The sequence below is a fragment of the Uranotaenia lowii genome, chromosome 3, assembly GCF_029784155.1.
Source record: "Uranotaenia lowii strain MFRU-FL chromosome 3, ASM2978415v1, whole genome shotgun sequence".
Lineage (NCBI taxonomy): Eukaryota > Metazoa > Arthropoda > Insecta > Diptera > Culicidae > Uranotaenia > Uranotaenia lowii.
This window is the reverse complement of record NC_073693.1, coordinates 109,122,935-109,142,766: the sequence shown is the minus strand read 5'-3', so window position 1 is coordinate 109,142,766 and position 19,832 is coordinate 109,122,935. Positions and strand designations below refer to the sequence as shown.

General features: G+C 38.5%; 1 protein-coding gene and 1 pseudogene across 2 annotated transcripts in view; both read left to right on the top strand.

Moving 5' to 3' along the window:
- LOC129750659 (protein sprouty) overlaps positions 1 to 10,540 on the top strand; it is a 46,711-nt gene extending 36,171 nt beyond the window's left edge. The window contains exon 2 of one of the 2 annotated variants that reach the window (XM_055745666.1): positions 511 to 10,540. In XM_055745666.1, the coding sequence (XP_055601641.1) occupies positions 588 to 2,477 (1,890 nt within the window). In that variant the 5' untranslated portion in view covers positions 511 to 587 and the 3' untranslated portion in view covers positions 2,478 to 10,540. Of the gene's footprint in view, positions 1 to 507 lie in introns of both variants that reach the window. The other variant, XM_055745665.1, reaches the window with a different exon arrangement.
- A 4,247-nt stretch (positions 10,541 to 14,787) lies between these two features.
- LOC129750726 (glutathione S-transferase 1-like) lies at positions 14,788 to 15,549 on the top strand (annotated as a pseudogene).
- Positions 15,550 to 19,832: the final 4,283 nt, after the last annotated feature.

The window sequence follows — 19,832 nt, the reverse complement described above, 5'->3', positions numbered from 1 at the left end:
TTTTATAAGTGTTATTCAATTCTGGAAGACACTTCCATTTCATTGACGCATTGGCGGTTTCGAAACACCATCATTGATTTGAACGACTACAGCTGAAATTGACGACTCACTACAAATTTACCGGTCTACTCTCATCGACTGTCGACTGAAATGGATGATTTAACAAACTCTTGTAATAAAATTAATCGAATCGACCAACTCAAATCTAAATTTGTCAACATTCTACAACTGAGCTGATCGATTGAAGACTGAAGAATGATCTGACTGAATCAATACACAAAAATTTAGCGATTCAAGTTTCCAGGGATCAAAATTCTGCCTCACCAAACGTCATGTTGCAGTTGAATTCAAAATTATATTACTGTTTGTGGAATAAAATAGCCCATTTTTGCGATGGAATGTTAAGACTGAGTGTATCAAAACTGAACAGCTACCTGTTAAACTTTTTTTCAGTCTCTAGAAACATTGTGACTGATTTTTCCCTCTTCTCTTCCTCTTTCCTTCCAGAAGGCGATTAAAAACGATGACGGATCTTGGTGGACCACGGCTGAAGACGACACATCGAAGCCGTTAGTGTATCGAGCTACATGGATCGCAGAAATGGCGGCGATCCTTTGGCGCCTCCTCGGCCCCCTAAGTCTCTGCCCCGTGTTCATCGTCCAAGGGCTCCCGAGCCGACCATAATGAGCGCCGCCGCCGTCGCTGCCAACAGTAATAGTAACAGTAACAGTAACTTCAACAGCGCTAATACGACGATCAGTACGACTACGAATCGAAGTCTCAACAACAACAACAACAACAACGTACCGCAACTATCACCAAAACCTAGGAATCTAAGCTCTTCAAGTTCCCCTGCATGTATCGTTAGTAGCAATATTAGTTCTTCTACTCCACCACCACCGTTGCCACCTGCCCCGCAAATCGTACCATTCACGGCGCTACACACGCGAAGCAGTAGCAATAGCAGCAGTAGCAACAGCAGCAGTCATCATCTCCTTCACCAGAGTACTCACCATCATTCTCCTAGTAGTAATAATAACAATAATATTAGCGGTAGTAATAACCTAGCACAGCCAGCAAGTACCTTCTCGCGACGACGACCACCGGCAGCTTTACCCCCGTCAATCTCGGTACCGAGCATTTTGGCCCCAACTAGTGTAGATACGACCGCGTCGAATACCACGACACCGGCCGCTACATCCCCAGTCACCCTGGCTGCACCTAGACCAGAGAACGAAAGGCTTACTAACGAGTATGTCGATACACCGTTTAGTAGACTGTCGCCTGGATCGAACCGTCAGCGGTTTCCGGCGAATGTTGTTGGATCCCCGACGGCCACCAGGACGACGGCGGCAACCGGAACCGGAACGCCGTCCATCCCCATCATCAGTGGCAGTGGTGGACTGCAGCAACAACAACAACAAAATCGACAACAACTATCAGTATCGCAAAGTAATAATCGGTTACATTCTCCTAGCACTAACAGTAGTAGCAATAGTACGGCGGTGTCGACAATTGGCAAGCCAATCGGATCAACAGCGACGACCACCACGCTGCATAGCAGCAGTAGAAATTTTAACAATAATACTATCAATACTAGGCCAAATCAATTATCGCTGGGACAGACGGCGACACCGGCGACCGTTCCGAGCCCTCCCCGGGTTCCCGGATCACCAACGCTGCAGTCGGCGGCAACATTGCCCATTACTAAGCAACCAGTATCAAACAGCACCACCACCTTTAGTAAAGACTCGTCAGCGCACGAGCTGGATATCGACTTGCATCCCGCCTCGAATGGTGATCTACTTAACTCCATCACCTGTCCGACGTGTAAAAAGTGCCGATGCGAAGAGTGCCAGCGGCCCCGGCAACTCCCATCCCGGTGGCTTTGCGATAATACCTGTCTCTGCAGTGCGGAAACCATTATCGACTACGCCTCGTGCCTGTGCTGTGTCAAAGCCCTGTACTACCACTGCTCGAAGGACCACGAGCTGGAACGGGACAGTGATACGATATCCTGCGCCGACGATCCCTGTTCCTGTTTGCCGCATAAGCGAACGACCCGATGGGGCTGCCTGGGGGCACTGTCCCTGGCACTGCCCTGCCTGTGGTGTTACTGGCCGATGCGTGGTTGCGTTGCGGTTTGTGCCAAATGCTACGCTAAACATTCCCGACACGGTTGCCGCTGCCAGTCGTCCCAGAATGGCAGCAGCCTCGCCGGTAGTATTCTCAGTGGAGCTGGCCTCGGTGGCGGTGGCAACGATGGCAACAATGGTGGCTCCCCGCTGGGTGGTGGTGCCTCGGATCATCATCTGCACGGGAGCAACATCAGCAGTAAATTCTCCACCGTCAACAGTACCAGCCCTTTCGGAGGCAAAGGACACCACCACCACCACCATCATCATCATCATCATAGTCATAACCATAACGATCTTACGCCCGAAAAGCGTCTGCTCGACTCCAGTCCAGAATACTGATATATGCTGTACCTGTAAGCGGGTGTTGGCGGTGGCCAGTAGTTCTCCCGAAACGCGGCCGGGTCGCGTTACCATCGAACGGAGAGAACCAGAGCCGCCTATTTCACCACCAACGAAATGCACCCGCTGGCAGAGATCACATCGACGGACGACCACATCCGGCATTCAACGGTAAACAATAGTCTAGTAATAATAATAAACTTGGCGCGGACAACAACAGACAATGCATATGCATGATGCATCGAGCATCCTGATATACAGAAGAAGCAGAAAAAAAGTTTAGAGCGAAGATAAAAATAGGGAAGCGGGAGGAATGTTTTTAATTATAATTTAACCAAAGACTGCAGACTATTATTGAGTTATGTTTTATTTTGATATAAATAATATTTTCAATGTAAATCGTGCGTTAAATATATGTAGATGAAGTAGGGAGAGTTGCTCTGCGCATCTTTCTATAAGTTTACAAAACAACAACAACAACAACAGTCTCTAATCGTAACAATAACCTACAGAAAACAGTACAGTACTATCTTCGGTAACCTTTTTCTAAGGAGGAGGAGGACAGGAGTCGAACATTATAACCCTTATGGTCACAACACACGTTCTCATTCGCACATATAACCACATCCCAACTGCTACTACCTTCTATTACTCATTACTACAATCAACCACCCAAAAAACACACTATCGATCGAGCTAGTTTTTCATTTAAAAAAATCAACCCAAATTAATTCAATCACAAAATTTTTTACAACAACAAAACACGGCTAGGAAGAATGTTGTAGGAGGATGCATTAAAACAAATCGAAACAAAACAAAATCCTAGGTAGAGGAAGCGGGGCAAGTCTAATTTATTCTAAATGTAAAAACAAACAAACTGAGAAACAAGAAAAAAGCGTTGGTAAGAAGAAAGGTGGGGACGCGAGGAGGACGTGGCCAATCTCTCAATTTTCCAGAGAGGTTCGATTTTTTTTATAATTAGAAGAAGAACACATGCCGCAGAAAGTTTGCTAAGGTAGCTAGCTGTTTGCTGCTGCATTTTTCCTCCGTTGCCGATTTTGGCGCTCGAGTGGTGTGCGCACAAGTGATGTGGTGGTGACACCATAGACGCGATGCGATGTCAACCGCTGAGCTGAGCGTGCGCGATCGGCACCTCCCGCGTTTTTCGTTTGGGAAAGGGTAGAATACTGCAATGCGGTGGACCAACGTTCGTCAATTTTGTGTTTTCGCCCCAAACGAAATTGGGACTCACACGGGAAATGGGACGAATGCGGGTGGACTTCGTGAAAACAAGCCATTTAATCTTCCGGTGGGTGCGCGCGCGCACTGTTTTTATACAAACAAAAACTTATTGAATTTTTTTTTTTCGTTCGATTGGAAATTTTTGTGTTTCGGTCAAATTTTTCAAAATTATTTTTACAGTTTTTTCGGCGCACTCATCGGATGAATAAAAAATTTTTTTTCGAAAAGGGGGAGATGTGCAGCAGCATCCAGACAGACAGCGTTTTCTGCGGTAGCTTTAGGGAATTAGATAGGACATTTTTCCAATAGGCGTTGACTCAACGTCGAATCTATTTTTTTTAGTTTCTGTATCCGTTTCCGTTTACCGTTAACCGAGTAATTTATTTCCTACCTTTAGTTTTGGGTTCAAGCAAGCAAAAGTGTGAGGAAAAGGTCAATCTAGGGCGAGTGAGAGAGAGAGCGCGCAGGAGAACTAGGAGCACGACTGTTTCAGCGGTGTTTTAAAAATACCGTTTTGAAAAAGCGCAATGAAACATTCTTCTTTTTTAAAAACATTACTTGTTGTGGGAGCACACTGAGAAGAACGCGCTGGAAAAAGAACTAACGCGGGGGATCCAGCTAGGCAAAGAAAAGAAGGTGTAAAAACGAGTTGAACAAAATTTTGTAAATAACTATACATATTTATCCAAATAACTAATTTAAAAAGCAAAAACACGAAAAGAAAACAAACAAACTGTTGCGAATTTGCAAAATGGAAAGGGGATGTCGAGATATAGATAGGAATATAACGCGAAATGAGGAGAGAACTATATCCTTACCGAAGAAGATAAGAAAAATAATTGTATGAGAGAAAGGACACTATTGTGCAAACGAAGAAGTAGAAAGGAGGTTATGTGTATATAGGGAACTTAGCCGCGGGAAAGAAAGGTGCACAGAAGAATCAAGGGGAAATCATAAACATATTTATATTTAAACCCACGCGAAAGAACAACTGAATAAATTGTAATATATTTTTGGATCGCTCGGGTAATATAATGTAGTATATGCACCGATCGTTCCATGCATGCATGCAAGTGTATGATCGAGTCAGAACGAGGCGAGGCGACAGACGAAAGTCATAGTCTCGACTGTGTATGTGTGTACGGTTTGTATGTGTGTACAAAGTGTAGTTATTCTTTTGTGTAAATATTGGACCGAGCGCGCGCGCACAGGAAGGGAAAGAAATGGAAGCAAGAATGAAAACAAATCAGCATTAATCCGATATGAGACAGAGAGAACACCTAATTGCATTTCCAAAAACATTAAGAAACAAGTGAAAATAAATACGAGAAACCGGTAAACATATAAGGAAGGGAAACCCCTTATAATAGTCTCTCCACATTGCAGGAAAAAAAACACAATTAGAGAAAATATAAAAAATTAAAGCCAAATATAACCCAGACTCGGTATCCTTTTTTATTGCTGATTCTTCGAAAGTTTTTTTTGCTGGAAATGACCGGAGTCGGAGTTTGCCATTATTTTGATACAATCAGATCAGGAAAGAATCAGGAAGCAACCTTTCAGTGAGAAGTTTTTAAATTCCCAGTTTCGACTCGCGCGTTGGATTCTTTTCGACAAATAGTCTGACGGGCAGACATGCAAGTAGCCGTAAGACGCCGCCGATCCGAGCCCGGCCAAGTGATGATAACCTATACGCCTGGGGCTGGAGAACACAAATATGTAAGCGATAATAATCGAACGGCGACGGCGACCTAGTACCTACTGGTTCTACTACTGACTGACTGGTAATAACTACGCGTACTGGTCGTGTTTGACATTTTTTTTTTGGTTGATGTTGTCCCGATATGAGAAAGATCGTGAAATTTGTGCAACCTCTACGTTTGCCTTCTTATGAGGGTCACCACGTGGCTTCGTTGTCTAACCTTTACACAAATGATGTAGAAATTATGATCGAAACGGTTCAAAATTCCAACATTACACGGGAGGAAATCGGCACATTGTCGGCTGGCGGGAATCGTTTCTTCCAGGAAATTGAGAAGCTTCCAGCAACAGCAGCACTACTCAATGTGTTTTTCTTCTTTCCAACCAACTATGAACCATTTCGTTTCATTTCCTGACACACAAAAGTGTATGAATCGTGCCGGGCCGGGCCTAAACGAATCGATGAAAGCTTGACACCGTACATGAGGAAAAAACACACGCTGCCCCTGGACCAAGATGGTCCGCAGGGTGGAGTAGTGGGAAGACGGATGAGGACGAACAAACCAACCAACCAAACGAACGAAAATCAAAACCATCTGTTATGCGAGTTTGTGAGTCTTGAAAGAGGGTTTTTTTATTTCACAGGAAAATAGTTTTCTTCTTCACCCTGCCGGTTTTGGTTGCTCGGGTCGGGTGTGTGCGTTGCGCGTTGTTTTGTTCCTTCCAAAAGGCCTTGTGTCTTGGAACGAGACTCGTTCACTAGCAAGCAGCTCTCGGGAGGGAAGTGTGTGATGCTGCTGCTTTTGTTGGAATTCGAGATGAAATACTTTCAAGGGTCATCCCGATGCGAAGCATAATGGTAATGGATGGATGGAAGATTCTTCCTTCTCCGATCCGGTTCGATCCAATCCATCCATCCGCCCGCCTGCACGAGAGTAGCAGCAACATGCGGCGATCGATCGTCTTCCCTTTCCGTAGATCTACCGGTTGAGACCGGAGAGACAAAGATCTTTTCTTCTTTCAATTTTTTTTTCGAAAAAAATCTTGCATAAGTTTTTCTCCTGGTTCCAAAAATCCTATAGGTACGGCTTTATGCGTAAACAAATCGATGATTCCATCGAAATTCCTGGGAAACCGGTCGATTGATGATACCTAGAATGTTTTGCAAATTTTGTTTCGTAATAGGTTTGATTTACCATTAATGAGGCGTCATTTGAGAACGCCTGAATCGCGTTTGGAGAAATTTAGAATTTTGCTCCGTCGCATATGCATTTCCCGTTACGAAATTGAGGGTGGTGTATCCGCGATCGCGGCCAAAGAAGGAAACAACTGGCATGTTCATTCATTTAAAATGCCAACTTGTGTCGTGTTCTGCCAGAAAAGTGCGTATCGCCATTTTGTGAGCTTGTGACACGGATCGTTCGAGAGCCGACGACGACACCATTTGACATTAGTAGAGAGCAGCAGAGAAAAAAAAAATACTCCGCACATGTATTATTGCCTCCAACCTAGGCTAACACACTATAGTTGGATAACCACGGATCAAGGGAAGGAAAAATTGCGTCGCAAATTTTGAAAAATATTTACTACTTGATCTTGGTGTCGCCAAGCGCTTCGCTTTCGCGTGACATGAATCGGTACAGAGAACTAGAAATTGAGTGGGGAAAAATATAGACACGAGTGCAGTGGCACTGATCGTGTTTCGTTCTACTTTTTGTCTACGACTGGCTTAGTGTCTAAGATCATACCTAAAGAGGTAGAAAGCGCTAAACATGAGATTATTAATCGAACTTAAATTACAGAAGGTATCTTGGACTATGTGGGTGTCCTTATGATCATGAATGGGACCCCTCGCTCGTCGCACATTTTAGCGTTGCCTAGATTCAGGCGTTTAATTTCAATACCGTTGCTTTAAAGGTTTGGGTCCAAATCGTTGTTAAAGTTTTGGTCAGTTTCCAAAAATAATCGGGAGATGGGGATTCTGTTCTACAGAGGTCTTACAGCTTGAAATTAGCAAAAAAAAAACTGATGATTGTTTCGGTCCCACCACTTCAGCTTATTGGAGTCCATTTCAAAGTTGAACCGACTACAGCATGTTCAGCTTAACCCTGAATACATCCGAGTGATGCACCGTAATTATAAATCGGTTCAGAGAGCATTCCATGCTTCCAAGTACTGGGAAATCTCGAAAAAAAAAACAAAAAAAAAAGTTACTGATAAAAATTCTGAATGGAGAAAAATTGTGCCGAAAAACTCATGATTCCGTTAGATTTGAATCGCTCGGTAGCTAAATTTACCCCTTAAAAAATGGTTCCTCATTTGAAACCGATCGACATTAAGCTGCTTGCTCTAAATTTGTTGCCCGAGATTGCCAAAATACACAAACTGTGTTCCCCCCAAGAGCTGTGGCCCGGCTCAACGACGACGACGACGATGAGGACGCCGCTTGTTCCAAATACTCCGCTCCACATTTCCGTTAACCTACCCCGGTCTGTATCTGTATCATCATCCTTCGACTCGACTTTCCGCGCTCATTGGCACCAAGAACGCGCGCGCCGAGAATCGACGGACACGGTCCCGGTTTTCTGCCGTCGATGCTTGTGAATGTGTGTTTTCATTTTTCGGGCGCTCTTATAAATAAAATTCATTCATAAAGTTTTATTCGAATTTGATGAAAATAAAACGGATGTTGTAATTGTTAGTGCTAAATTTAACGTCGTCTTCGTCGTCGCAGAACGTGCACTCACAAGACCCTGATGATGGTCGTCGCGATGCAGGGAAAAAAACTGCGGTGACAAACATCTGACGCTAGTTGTTGGTAGCGTTGAAAGTCGCAAAACGTGGCCCAAGCAAAAAAAAAGATCTTCGAAGAAGCAGCAATATAAAAATGTTCTCAGAGTACATTTCGTTATTTATTATTCATACATATAGCTGATGATTGTGTCGATGGGTAAAATCAACTTTGATGTAGCAAAAGTACCATTAAAAAAAGCAAACAAATAAGGTAAAAACAAATCGAGCCAAGCAGAACAAAATAACGTACCTTAGCAAGTAAACTATTAGAAATCCTTAGACGAAAATGATACACCAGAAAACAAATTGAATAAGGCAGTAGATAAATCTTTTTGAATCATTCTAAAAACAAAAATAAAAAAACACAAAGATTGCAGATATATTTTATAGACGTGATTTGTTATGAGTAGAGAAAAAAAACTTAAAATGAAAAAAGAGAAAGAGAGAGAGAGACGAAAAATAAAATTAAAAAACAACATCAAACTGAATTGCCTTATTGAGCTAATTAACAAGACAAGACAAAGAAAACCAAAAAACCAGAACTTATGAATTTTTATGTATTCGCGCTCGTCCGAAATTGGAACATAAAATCAGATATCATCTAGTTTCCTCGCAAGTTTATCCCTTTCTTTCCCTTTTTAGTCAAGAAGAAGTAGTAGTAGATCAAGAATAAGATGAAACAAGACGTTCCGTAGATGTGTGGATTACACTATAGTAGTTGCCGATCGAGTGAGTGAGTGAGAGTGTGGAAAAGCGCGCCTGATTGTAACATTTATTTTAGCGAAACAAATTCAATTTTGTAGGACAAACAACAAAACAATTGATTATATAGGAATGGAAAAACAAATCGCAAGTCGAAAAGAAAGGAAATATGAAATGATTTCGTGTAGGATTTAATTTCCAGTATTATCTAGTCGTGCATTATAATTTAGCAGAAGGAAGAAAAAAATGTAACTGAAAATATGAGAAAAGTACACTATTAGAGATGAGAGAGAAAAAGAGAAACCTAAAACGTTGAACGCTACTCAAGAACTTTTGCGAATCGAAGATGTGTTTTGTAGAACAAGAGAAACTAAACTTAACTGAAAATAAAGGATAAAAGAAGCAAAAATTTAGAATCTAGTGTTACATATTTTTGGAAAAAAAGTCGATTTGTTGAAACGAAAAAAAAATTGTTTTCTGTTTACTATTTTGGTTCCAATACAGATGCAAATTCGCTTCTTAAGGTTATCAAGAATAAAAAAGTAAAAGTCGAAAGAGAAGCTAAATAAAACACGCAAAAATGTCCAAAATCTCGATGTCAGACAGCAAGAAAGCACATATAGAATCTTATCAGCATTACCACAAATAAAAAGAAGGATAAACATAAAACATAAATACACACAATGAAAAAAAACAAGCGCTATATGATATAAAAGTGGAATCATTACATTGTCAACTGTACCTAAGCTGTTATATTTTTAAAAATAAAAATAAATAAACGAAATTTCAAAGCAAATCAAGGATGATGTCAAGCAAATTTAAATTCTTAACAAAGCCTCTAACAAAGTTTCTTATCCAATTATAATAGCTGTTGCAAATAAACAAACAAAAATCAAAGGTAAAGGTTACATACACATTGAAAGTAAGCAAAAAATAAATAAAAAAAATACTCCCACGAAAACTCCTCTAATAATTCTTGCGCATCGCTCTTGTTTGAATGGTTGATAAAAATTGAAGACAAGCCACATTTTCATGAAATAAAAACTTACATAAACAAAACTCAATTTATCACAGTTGAAACCTTTTGTCGACACAAACCGAAACCGATAAAAAAATAAACCAGTCCCCTAAAATCATCCCGATACCAATACTTATCATCCCCGCAAGAAAACACAGAAAGAAGTATAAGGAAGATAGCGAAAACAAAAATGCACGGAAAACTGAAAATGTTCCCTTTGAGAAGAAAAATGTTTACAACAGAAACCGTCAGAAACAATATGTGTAGCTTTGGCAATGGAAGAAGGAAAAAACTACTAAAACTACAATGAAAATGATCAATTATGTAACCCATATATACATACATACATTGATGATGAACATGATGATGGTGGAGAGAAAAAAACAAACAGTCGAAAGATGGATAGAGAGAAAGAGAGAGAGCGCGCGAGAGGAAAAGAAAGCGGTTGCAAAAGTATAAATATAAAAATATATTAAAGAAGAAAAAACAAAAGAAGAAAAACAAAAAAAGTTCTACTCCGTAAATGCTGTGTAAATTTCTGTACATACTTATATTATTTCTTTTTGGAAAATTATAATTATTTTCTAATGTTAAAATAATAACAATACGACCAATTTAAAAAAAAAACAATCGTTTTCGTTTTCCCAACGAGATATCACAAGAGTCCCATGAGTAAATAATAACAATAGGTAACGCTTCCTACATGGTTTTCTTTACAAACAAAAAATTTATTACTGGAAAAACGCTGATAAAATGTCGTGGTTTAATGTCTCGTCTCGTTTCTACCGGATTCTTTGCGAACACCTGTTTTACAGGACAGTCGTTCGTAATTTTGAATGTCCTGCCCAGTGTATTCGGCCAGCCTTCATCACCTTCTGGATACTGGGTTCACCATGGATTCACGCGAGCTCGTGGGTCTTCCTTCGCCTCCACACTTGTTGCTTGAATACTCCAAGTGTACGCAGGTCCTCCTCGAGCAATATCCATGTCTCGTGCCCGTAAAGAACAACCGGTCTAATGAGGGTCATGCGCAGGTTCTGATGACTTGAAAATTGATCGGAAAATTGCGAGCTACAGTGAGTGCTTGGAGTTGCAGCAAATGTTGAGTAAATTTCTGGAGTGGTGTAATTTGAATTGTTTAACGGTCAGTGTGGCGAAATGCAATGAAATCAGCTTTAATCGGAAAAAGAATTCGCTGACTTGGAATTACACTCTCCCAGATTCCACTCTTGAACGAGTTTCCGTTGTGGAGGATCTAGGTGTACTTTCGAATTCCAAAATATTATTTGAAAATCAACTGAATTCCAAGTTGGCCACTTTTCTCGAAATGCGCACTGATTTTTGCCCGGTTTATAACGTTTTTAAACTATTTCTTTTTTTACACGTCACGGTGTCTCTGATGGAACCATTTTATTTATAGAAATTAGCATCGCTAATTTTTGCACAATTCGAAAGCTGGGTCTTTCCCCTTTCATTTGAGCCGAAATTTGAAATAAATCATCGGGGAGTCTAGAACAATTAATTTTTTTAACCTTTTCAATGATTTTTCAAAGAGAAAATCATACTAATCACTGTGAAAACGCTAGTCTTACCTTTTGTGTTAATCCAACTCCATATGCCAATAACATAATTTAATAGAAAATTTCCCTGGCTACAGTTTTTTAGAAGACATCACAGTGATACAAATTAAGCGAAAAGAGTTGTTATTCATCTATGGTTGTAATGTGATAAACAGTGTGATTATTATTTCATTTGGAATTTCTAATAAAATTTCTCATCACTGATTGTGTTAACCAGAAATAGTATTCTACGAGCTAAGTTATGGATTGTAGAGTGTATAAATGTTCAAATGGTTTATTTACATAAAAAAAATCAATTTTTAACATAAATTTGATCAGGATTATCTGAAGTAATGAGCAATTATGGGGTTTTATTATTTCTAAATAAATATCAAATTCTTATTTGTCACTCCGATTTTTTCAAAATTCCTATATGGGAAATAAATAAATTTTAAGACATTTTAAACAAAATTTTTATACATTCTTCGAAAATTCAAACAGTTGAAAAAACGAAAGCAAAACCGTAGAAGATGGGAGTGATATCACCTGTTGTTTACAAATTTTGTTTCAAATGATGGATCTAAATTTTCTCGATTTTTCGATTTTGTGCAATGTAGATTGTATACAAGATTGTTGCAAGCCAGCTTTTGTCCATTTGTTTTCCAATCTATTCGACCCCCCCCCCCTCCCCTTCCCTTCCTCTGGTGATGTTTCAATTCCAAGTGACAAAAGATGGATTTCAAATTTGTTCCGGCCCAGGGCTCAGTCATTATTAAAACTTTTTTTAAGTCTTTAAGAGAGTTTTGCATGGAACTGGTTTACGAATTTCACCAAACTGAGCATACCTGATTTATAAAACAACAGTTTTGTTTATTTTGTTTGGTTTCGGCACGAGTTTTTATCTCAAACGATTACAACTCTTTTCAAAAAGTGCTCAGTTTTTTTGCCGAAAAGTTAAAAAAAAAGGTGCAAAAATGCTGCAGCGAATTTTTATTTTCCTGACCTAGGTTCCGGCCATATAAAAAAAGATAGCACTTGCTTTACTTGAAAATTTTGTTACTCGTATTTCATACTTTGAGCAATGTAACATTTTGAATATGTGCAGAATCTAGGAAAATAAATCTAGAGAAATTATTTTAAGCATTTCAAGACACTGCTTTAAATTCTGTTTATGACACGCTGTTATATTTTGTTTTTACAGAAATAAGTAAATAACATTCCAGGGGGAAGCCAAAAATGCAGAAATCCACAGACAAATGTTTTCATTGTTCCATACTACCAGATAAAAACCCATTTTTATTTTTGTCTAGGAAATTTGAAAAACATAAATGTTAACAAATGCAAAATTTTAGTTAATTGAAAGAATATTTTCAGATAATAGGATTACATAAAATCAACCACTTGAAATTGTTGAAAACAAAGTTGATGTTGAGATTTTGTAATCTTCTTATTACTTTTTATCGAAATAAATTCAATGAAAGACATTAGGTTCAGCTTGTGCCTCCAAAAACACTGATTTATGCAATCAAACATAAACAATAGGTTGATTTTTTTAGTTCAATAAATGACACTTTATCATTCTTGTGGTACCCGTGTCTAAGGTTTTACAATCAATTAAAAGTATAAAGTATGAAAACCTTCAGAAATCATCAAAAAGGATGAAGATTTTCAACAAAGCTATTTGGTTTTTAAATCCAGGTGGACTATTAAAAATTTGGGCTTAAATGTAAGAAGTTAGTCTAATTTGTTTCCTAGTCCCAAATATTTGTTAATGAAGTTCTCACACTAATAGAGATGTACCGAATAGTGGTATTCGGCGAACGGCCGAATACCGAATATTAACCTTTCAACTATTCGGCCAAACGAATATTCGGCCGAATATTCGGTTGAATATTCTATTGAGTTTTCAATGAAAAAACCTTTGCGATTATTCCAATGCTTTCTATTTCTTCCATGTTAATGCCCCTCATGTTTTTAGTCGATTATTTTCAACCAGATGATATTATCAGATGATGTATTACAAGATATTTTTAAGTAGGGGTCTTACTGAAATTAAAATGTCACCAATAACTGAAAAGACATCAGATGATTAGTCGCTTCTAGGGCGTTTATCACACAAAGAGATTTCGTTCCTGTGAAATCTGGGATAAAACACGTCAAAACAGGTGCCAAGCGTTTTGGAATTGCTTCTCTGATATTGAATTAAATGAAGGTCGAATTTTAGCAAGATACCTTTAAAATAGTTGTTGAAAAGATAGATGATCTTTAACCTTAAGCCTTAAGCATACAATACTTTCAACCACACGTATCCTGACGGTCAAGCATTTAGAACGATTTTTGAAAAAAAATAAAAAAGGGCAAAATTTATGTATATTTTGAAATTTTTGAAAAATTGAACACAGAATATAAAAAATTTTGAAGAGGAATTTGAGTTTTTTTATTTGGTTTAGCAAATAATTTGAATAAACCCGAGCAAAACTCGGGATTAATTGAACAATATCTGGACATCTCGGCCAGATTTGACTTATCTGGATTCTTTACTGGATCTATGGGCAAGCCTGAATATATCCAGAAAATCTGGAATAAAATAACTATAATCAAAGTATAAACCGATACCGTTCAGCATTCTCCTGTAAGATCTACAATGAAAGATACGCGCATACACCTTAGATGTTTTGCTGAAACCATAAATTTTTAATGATTGTGTAGCTTCTACAACATTACTTTTGGATATTTTATAAATTATCCAAAATTATTTGAAAAATTTACAAGTTTGTAGTAGATATTCGGCCTATTCGGCCGAATACTTAGCTCAACTATACGGTGAGCCGAATATTCGGCTTAACAGTTTTTCGGCGATATTCGGTACATCTCTACACACTAACTTAGCTTAAAATATAAATGACTAAATTTTCAAGAAAAGCAGGAGACACTCTTTTCAGAATAAATCCTTCAAATGCTCTTTACTTCAGATTATCCTGAACATGGAAGATGCAAGATTGTTTTTTTAATGTAAATAAAATATCAAACTGTTTGTCACATTACAACTCTTTCCGCTTAATTTCTACCACTAGACAATCACAGACACAGACAAGACATCAATTCTACAAAATTGTAGCAAAGGAAATTTCCTATTAAATTATGTTATTAGCATATGGGATTGGTCTAACACTAAAAGTAAGACGAGTGATTTCACAGTGATTAGTATGATTTTCTTTTTGAAAAAAAAAAACATTCAAAAGGTTCAAAAATCCACAAAAAAATAAATTGTTCTAGACCCCCTGATGGATCGTCAGTCTGTTTGTGAACTTCACCGGTTGAAGATCTCGCCGAATCGCTGGATCGATCTATCATCGTTGTGCCTCCCCAAGTGTGATCATTACTTTCTAATTTTGTGCCTAATCATCTCCCCCCTGAAAGAGCAAAATGGATTTCTACTACCTGCCAGGATCTGCTCCATGTCGTGCCGTCCAGATGACCGCGGCTGCCGTTGGCGTTGAGCTGAACCTGAAGCTCACCAATCTGATGGCCGGGGAGCACATGAAGCCGGAATTCCTCAAGCTCAACCCCCAGCATTGCATCCCAACCCTGGTCGATAATGGGTTCTCCCTGTGGAAATCCCGCGCCATCTGTGCCTATCTGGCGGAGAAGTACGGCAAGGACGATTCCCTGTACCCGAAGGATCCCCAGAAGCGGGCCGTGGTCAACCAGCGACTGTACTTCGACCAGGGAACCCTGTATCAGCGATTCGCCGACTACTTCTACCCGCAGGTCTTCGCCAAGCAGCCGGCCAACCCGGAGCTGGAGAAGAAGATCTACGAAGCGCTCGAGTTCCTGAACACCTTCCTGGCCGGGGGCAAATACGTGGCCGGCGATCACCGATCTGAGTATCCTGGCGACGATCTCCACCTACGATGTGGCCAAGGTCGATCTGGCCAAGTACTCGAACGTTTCCAGCTGGTACGCACGGCTGCGCAAGGAAGCCCTCGGAACGGCCATCAACAAGGCCGGAGCTGCCGAGTTCAAGAAATACTTCGACTAAGCTGAGCCGGAGCGGAGTGTTTCTGTTGGGTGTTAAATTTTGTTTTGGCATTATTTATTTTAATAAAGCGGTCTAATTTGGTTATCTGAAAAAAAAAATGGATTATTTCAAATTTGGGCTCAAATGAAAGGGGAAAGACCCAGCTTTCGAATGGTGCCAAAATTATCGAGCGATGCTAATTTTCGAAAATAAAGTTTTCTCCCAGAGACACCGTGACGCGCCTACACAACAACTGTTTAAAAATGAATATAATGTATTGCAAAAACAGTGAAAAGTTAATGTGAACGAGCCCTTTCGCAAACCAGTGACCCAAAATTAAATACCTGAAATAAATTGTCCGTCCCTTAAAACCCTTATCCACACATTTTCATCTCAATCCAATGTACATATAAAGAATAACGTCAATATCGCAAAAACAATGAACAGTTAATATGGACATATGAAATAACATGCAAAATTGACCCAAGTTGACCCAAAACTGTAATTTAAAATTCATTTCGTTATTTTAAAGTAACTTCAGATGATAAAATAAAAAAGAGAGTTGTGTATGATCGAATAGACTCAAAAACCTGGCTTGCGAAAGTTTTGGCGAAATTCCTTATATAGGATGGACAAAATATTTTTCATAACTCTTCATTTGGCATAACTTCACAGATAGGGAAAACGTATTTTAAGTTCTGAATGTGTATAAAACACCAAAATATAGGTGGCCCACAAAGTGTGGCCCACGATTCCCCACAAGCTATGATTTGCAAAATGGTTGCGTTTGTGTGACTTATTGATGGTTCATCAAAAAATCCTTTTTCACGCGAAAGAACATGACAATACTAAGGTTATAAGCGTATGAGCATATTTTCATTAGGGTTTACTTTAGGTTCCCCATCGATGCAATCAGCTAGTGCTTGTTTAATTATATACATTTTTTAAAACTTTTTTAAGCTAGATAAATAAAAGAAGCATTTGATGCGTATTTAAGTCAACAACATATAGAAAAACATGCTTACGACGATGACAGTTGGATTGAGATTTTTATCTCAACACACATCTGAGATATTCAGAGTGGCCCACATTTCCCCATGGCCCACGATACCTCCCTCTCCCTACTATTAAAGATTTGAACCAATTAAATGCATCAAAATTCAATTAGTAATTATGAAACCTGGATAAAATAAGTTTTTTTTCTTATTTCTTACACTATTTGAATATTTAAAAATACAAAAAAATGTTTTTCTTTGACATACATTGTTTAGTCAGAGAGGTCAATAAAGTTATTTCCATTGACAAAAAAAATTTTTTTTTTCAATGGATTCAGTCCAACAGTAGCGGGTTAACTTGTTATTGCTGTTTTTTATTTTAATAATTCCCCCTTTTGAATGAATCTGAAAAAACCTTCCGATTCAATATTTCGTTCCCAAATGATTTGGGGGACGGGGGTTTCTTGAGCGACAGAGAACCGTCCGTGGTGGCAGCGGCAATTTTCATCGGGAATATTTTTAGAACTGCACGCGGGTAAGCAATTTGCCTTTTCCGCTCCCAATTTCTCATCATCGCCATCATCATCATCATCCCAAGGCAGCCAAAGACAACTCTACATAGAAATGTGTTTGGGTTGCTGGTGTGTTGCTTACACTTAGAAGATAAAAAAAGGGGTTCAAACTACCGGCTTAGCGGATTGCGTATTTGTGAAATAATATTAAACACGTTGCGTGTTTTGACATTTTCGGAAGCAACGTGCGTAAAAATCTACGCACTAGGGCCAAGACTCAGGACAGTTTGGCCGTTGGCAATTTTCAAAAGTTTGTACCGAATGTTATGGATTGCTCTGCACTTTAGAATCCAATAAATTTGGCCAGAGATTGTCTCAAAGTAAAAATATTTGTTTTCGGATCAGAAAGAAAATCGCACTACCCCAAAGTAGCTGACGTCATAGGACTTTTAATTTGTTTGGAAGCACCAAAACCCTCCCGTAGGAGAAAATCCAAACGAACGGACACCGGGGGGATGTACGAAATAAAATGCAGTTTGTTTGTTTATTGGTGTGATGCTTTTAGGGTACGTTCGGCCTTTGCTCTTAGTTCGATGTATTCAGTGCTGAACCATACCAGATCAGCGGTAATCTTCGAGGGATTTTAGCGTCGAAGTGTGATGATGATCAGCAGTTTTCGGCCCCATCGTGAACCAGGGGAAAATCCAGAAAAACTTGCTGTGAATGTGTGCAGAATTGTTTGTTTTTGATTGCATTTTCGTTTCGTTTAGCTTATAGGGATGGGGTTCAGCTATTAAACCATTTGCTTGAAAATCTTTATGGACTTTCGATACAGTGTCCAGATGAAGGCCTATCTGAGTATGTTGCAACTTAAAGATCATTCCAAATGTTTTCCTACCTTTGGCATTTGATTCCTGCAGACAGCATACGATCGTAGAATGACTCAACGCATTGAAGCATTTGCAATAAACAGCCACTATAGTTTGATAAAGTGCAGATCTTTCGCAATCATTACCATAACATTGAGCTACATATGGCGTTTTGATCCCTGAATCAGCAGAATGCATTCAGAAGGGTAATAAAATAAGTTCTCATGTTGAACATCGAAAATTTTGAAACATATTTCCCCAGTTTATTGTTTCAGCAAACAAAGTTCCAACACAAATTTTCGTTTTACAAATTTCCATAGTCGAATAGAGTCTCCAATCATAAGGGATTCTTGGAGTCCGCGTCGTATTAAAAATAAGGTAACAAATAGAGATGTACCGAATAGTGAGCGAACATTGACCTTTTCAACTATTCGGTAAAACAAATATTCGGTTGAATATTTTGTAAGGTTTTTTTTTTATAAAAATGCAAAAGCAATTATTTAAATTTCCATCTATTCCTTTCATATTAATGCCCCTCGTGTTCCTGAGTCGATTTTTTTTTTCAATCAGATAATATAACCAGATGATACAAGATCTTTTTCTAGTAGGGGTCTCTCAGATTTAAAAAATGTCATCAATAACTGAAAGGACATCAGATGACTGGTCACCTTTAGGCCCAGATTTTACATATCTCGAATTTTTTATTGGATTTATGGGCAAGCTTAGATATTTCAAGAAAATATGGAATAAACGATAATAAAAGTATAAAGCGATACTTGTCAGCATTCTCCTGTATGATCTACACTTAAAAATATACAGATACACCTAAGATGTTGAACTGAAACCATAAGTTTTTGATGATTGTGCAGCTTTTTCAACGTTACTTATGGATATTTTGTAAAAAATCCAATATCATTTGAAAAATTTGATAAATCTGTTATTGTATGAATTTTTAAAACAAATATTCGGCCTATTCGGCCGAATATTCGGTATAAGTATTTATGAGCGGTATTCGGCGCCGGTACATCTCTTGTAACAAATAAATCAACATCTAATCTGAATTTAGGATTCAAATTTAGAATCAGAATTTATTTATCTATTGTTTAAACCAACCTCCAGATATCGAATCAGAAATCAGGAAAAAATAGGAATACAATCACTTTCAGACCGAGAACTTTACGCCGTGTCTATTTACTTAAAAAATCAGTATTTAGAACCAGTTTCGAAATCCCACGTTCAGATTTGTAAAATTATAAGATTTCGATCATCACCAAAGTTCCTCAAAAAGTACGATTTTTTAGTCCTATAAATATTGCAATTCTCATCTGAACGTACCGAAGTGGGTCATTGAGTTCTCTAGCAAGTAAAAAAAAAGACGAAATATCTCTATTTTTTGCCTCGCAAACTTACAAAAATACGGGAATAGATAGAAGAGATAAGGGCATAATGACCACCTTAAAAAGGACGCTTAAACAAAACAATAACAGAAAAATGTATGTCTGTTTTGGGGTAACCGTACGTTAGGGTGTCCCAAAATTGCATAACTTCTGGGAATCTGGGGGCTCACCCTCCAAATGGTAGATTAGGATGTGCAGAACAAACTTTTGTATGGAGCCGACTAAAAAAAATCATGTTTAGAGGTTCCGCAAACGCGATCTTTAAAAAAAGTCCACTTTCAAAATATTTGATTTTAAATAAGATCTGGGTCCCAAAATTTTCATAAAATTTATATATTTTATATTTTTTTAATTTTGTTTGAGTTAAAAACTACACGTAAAAAATACAAAATGAACCAAATTTGTATCAAAATGTAAAACTAGCAAGCTATTTTCAAAAAAAAAATTTTTTTTGGTCCAAAAATTTTGAATTCAACTGACCAAAATGTGTACCAAGTGTAGAATATTTTTAATACCAATGCCATCAAAAGATGCGGATTTTTGTGC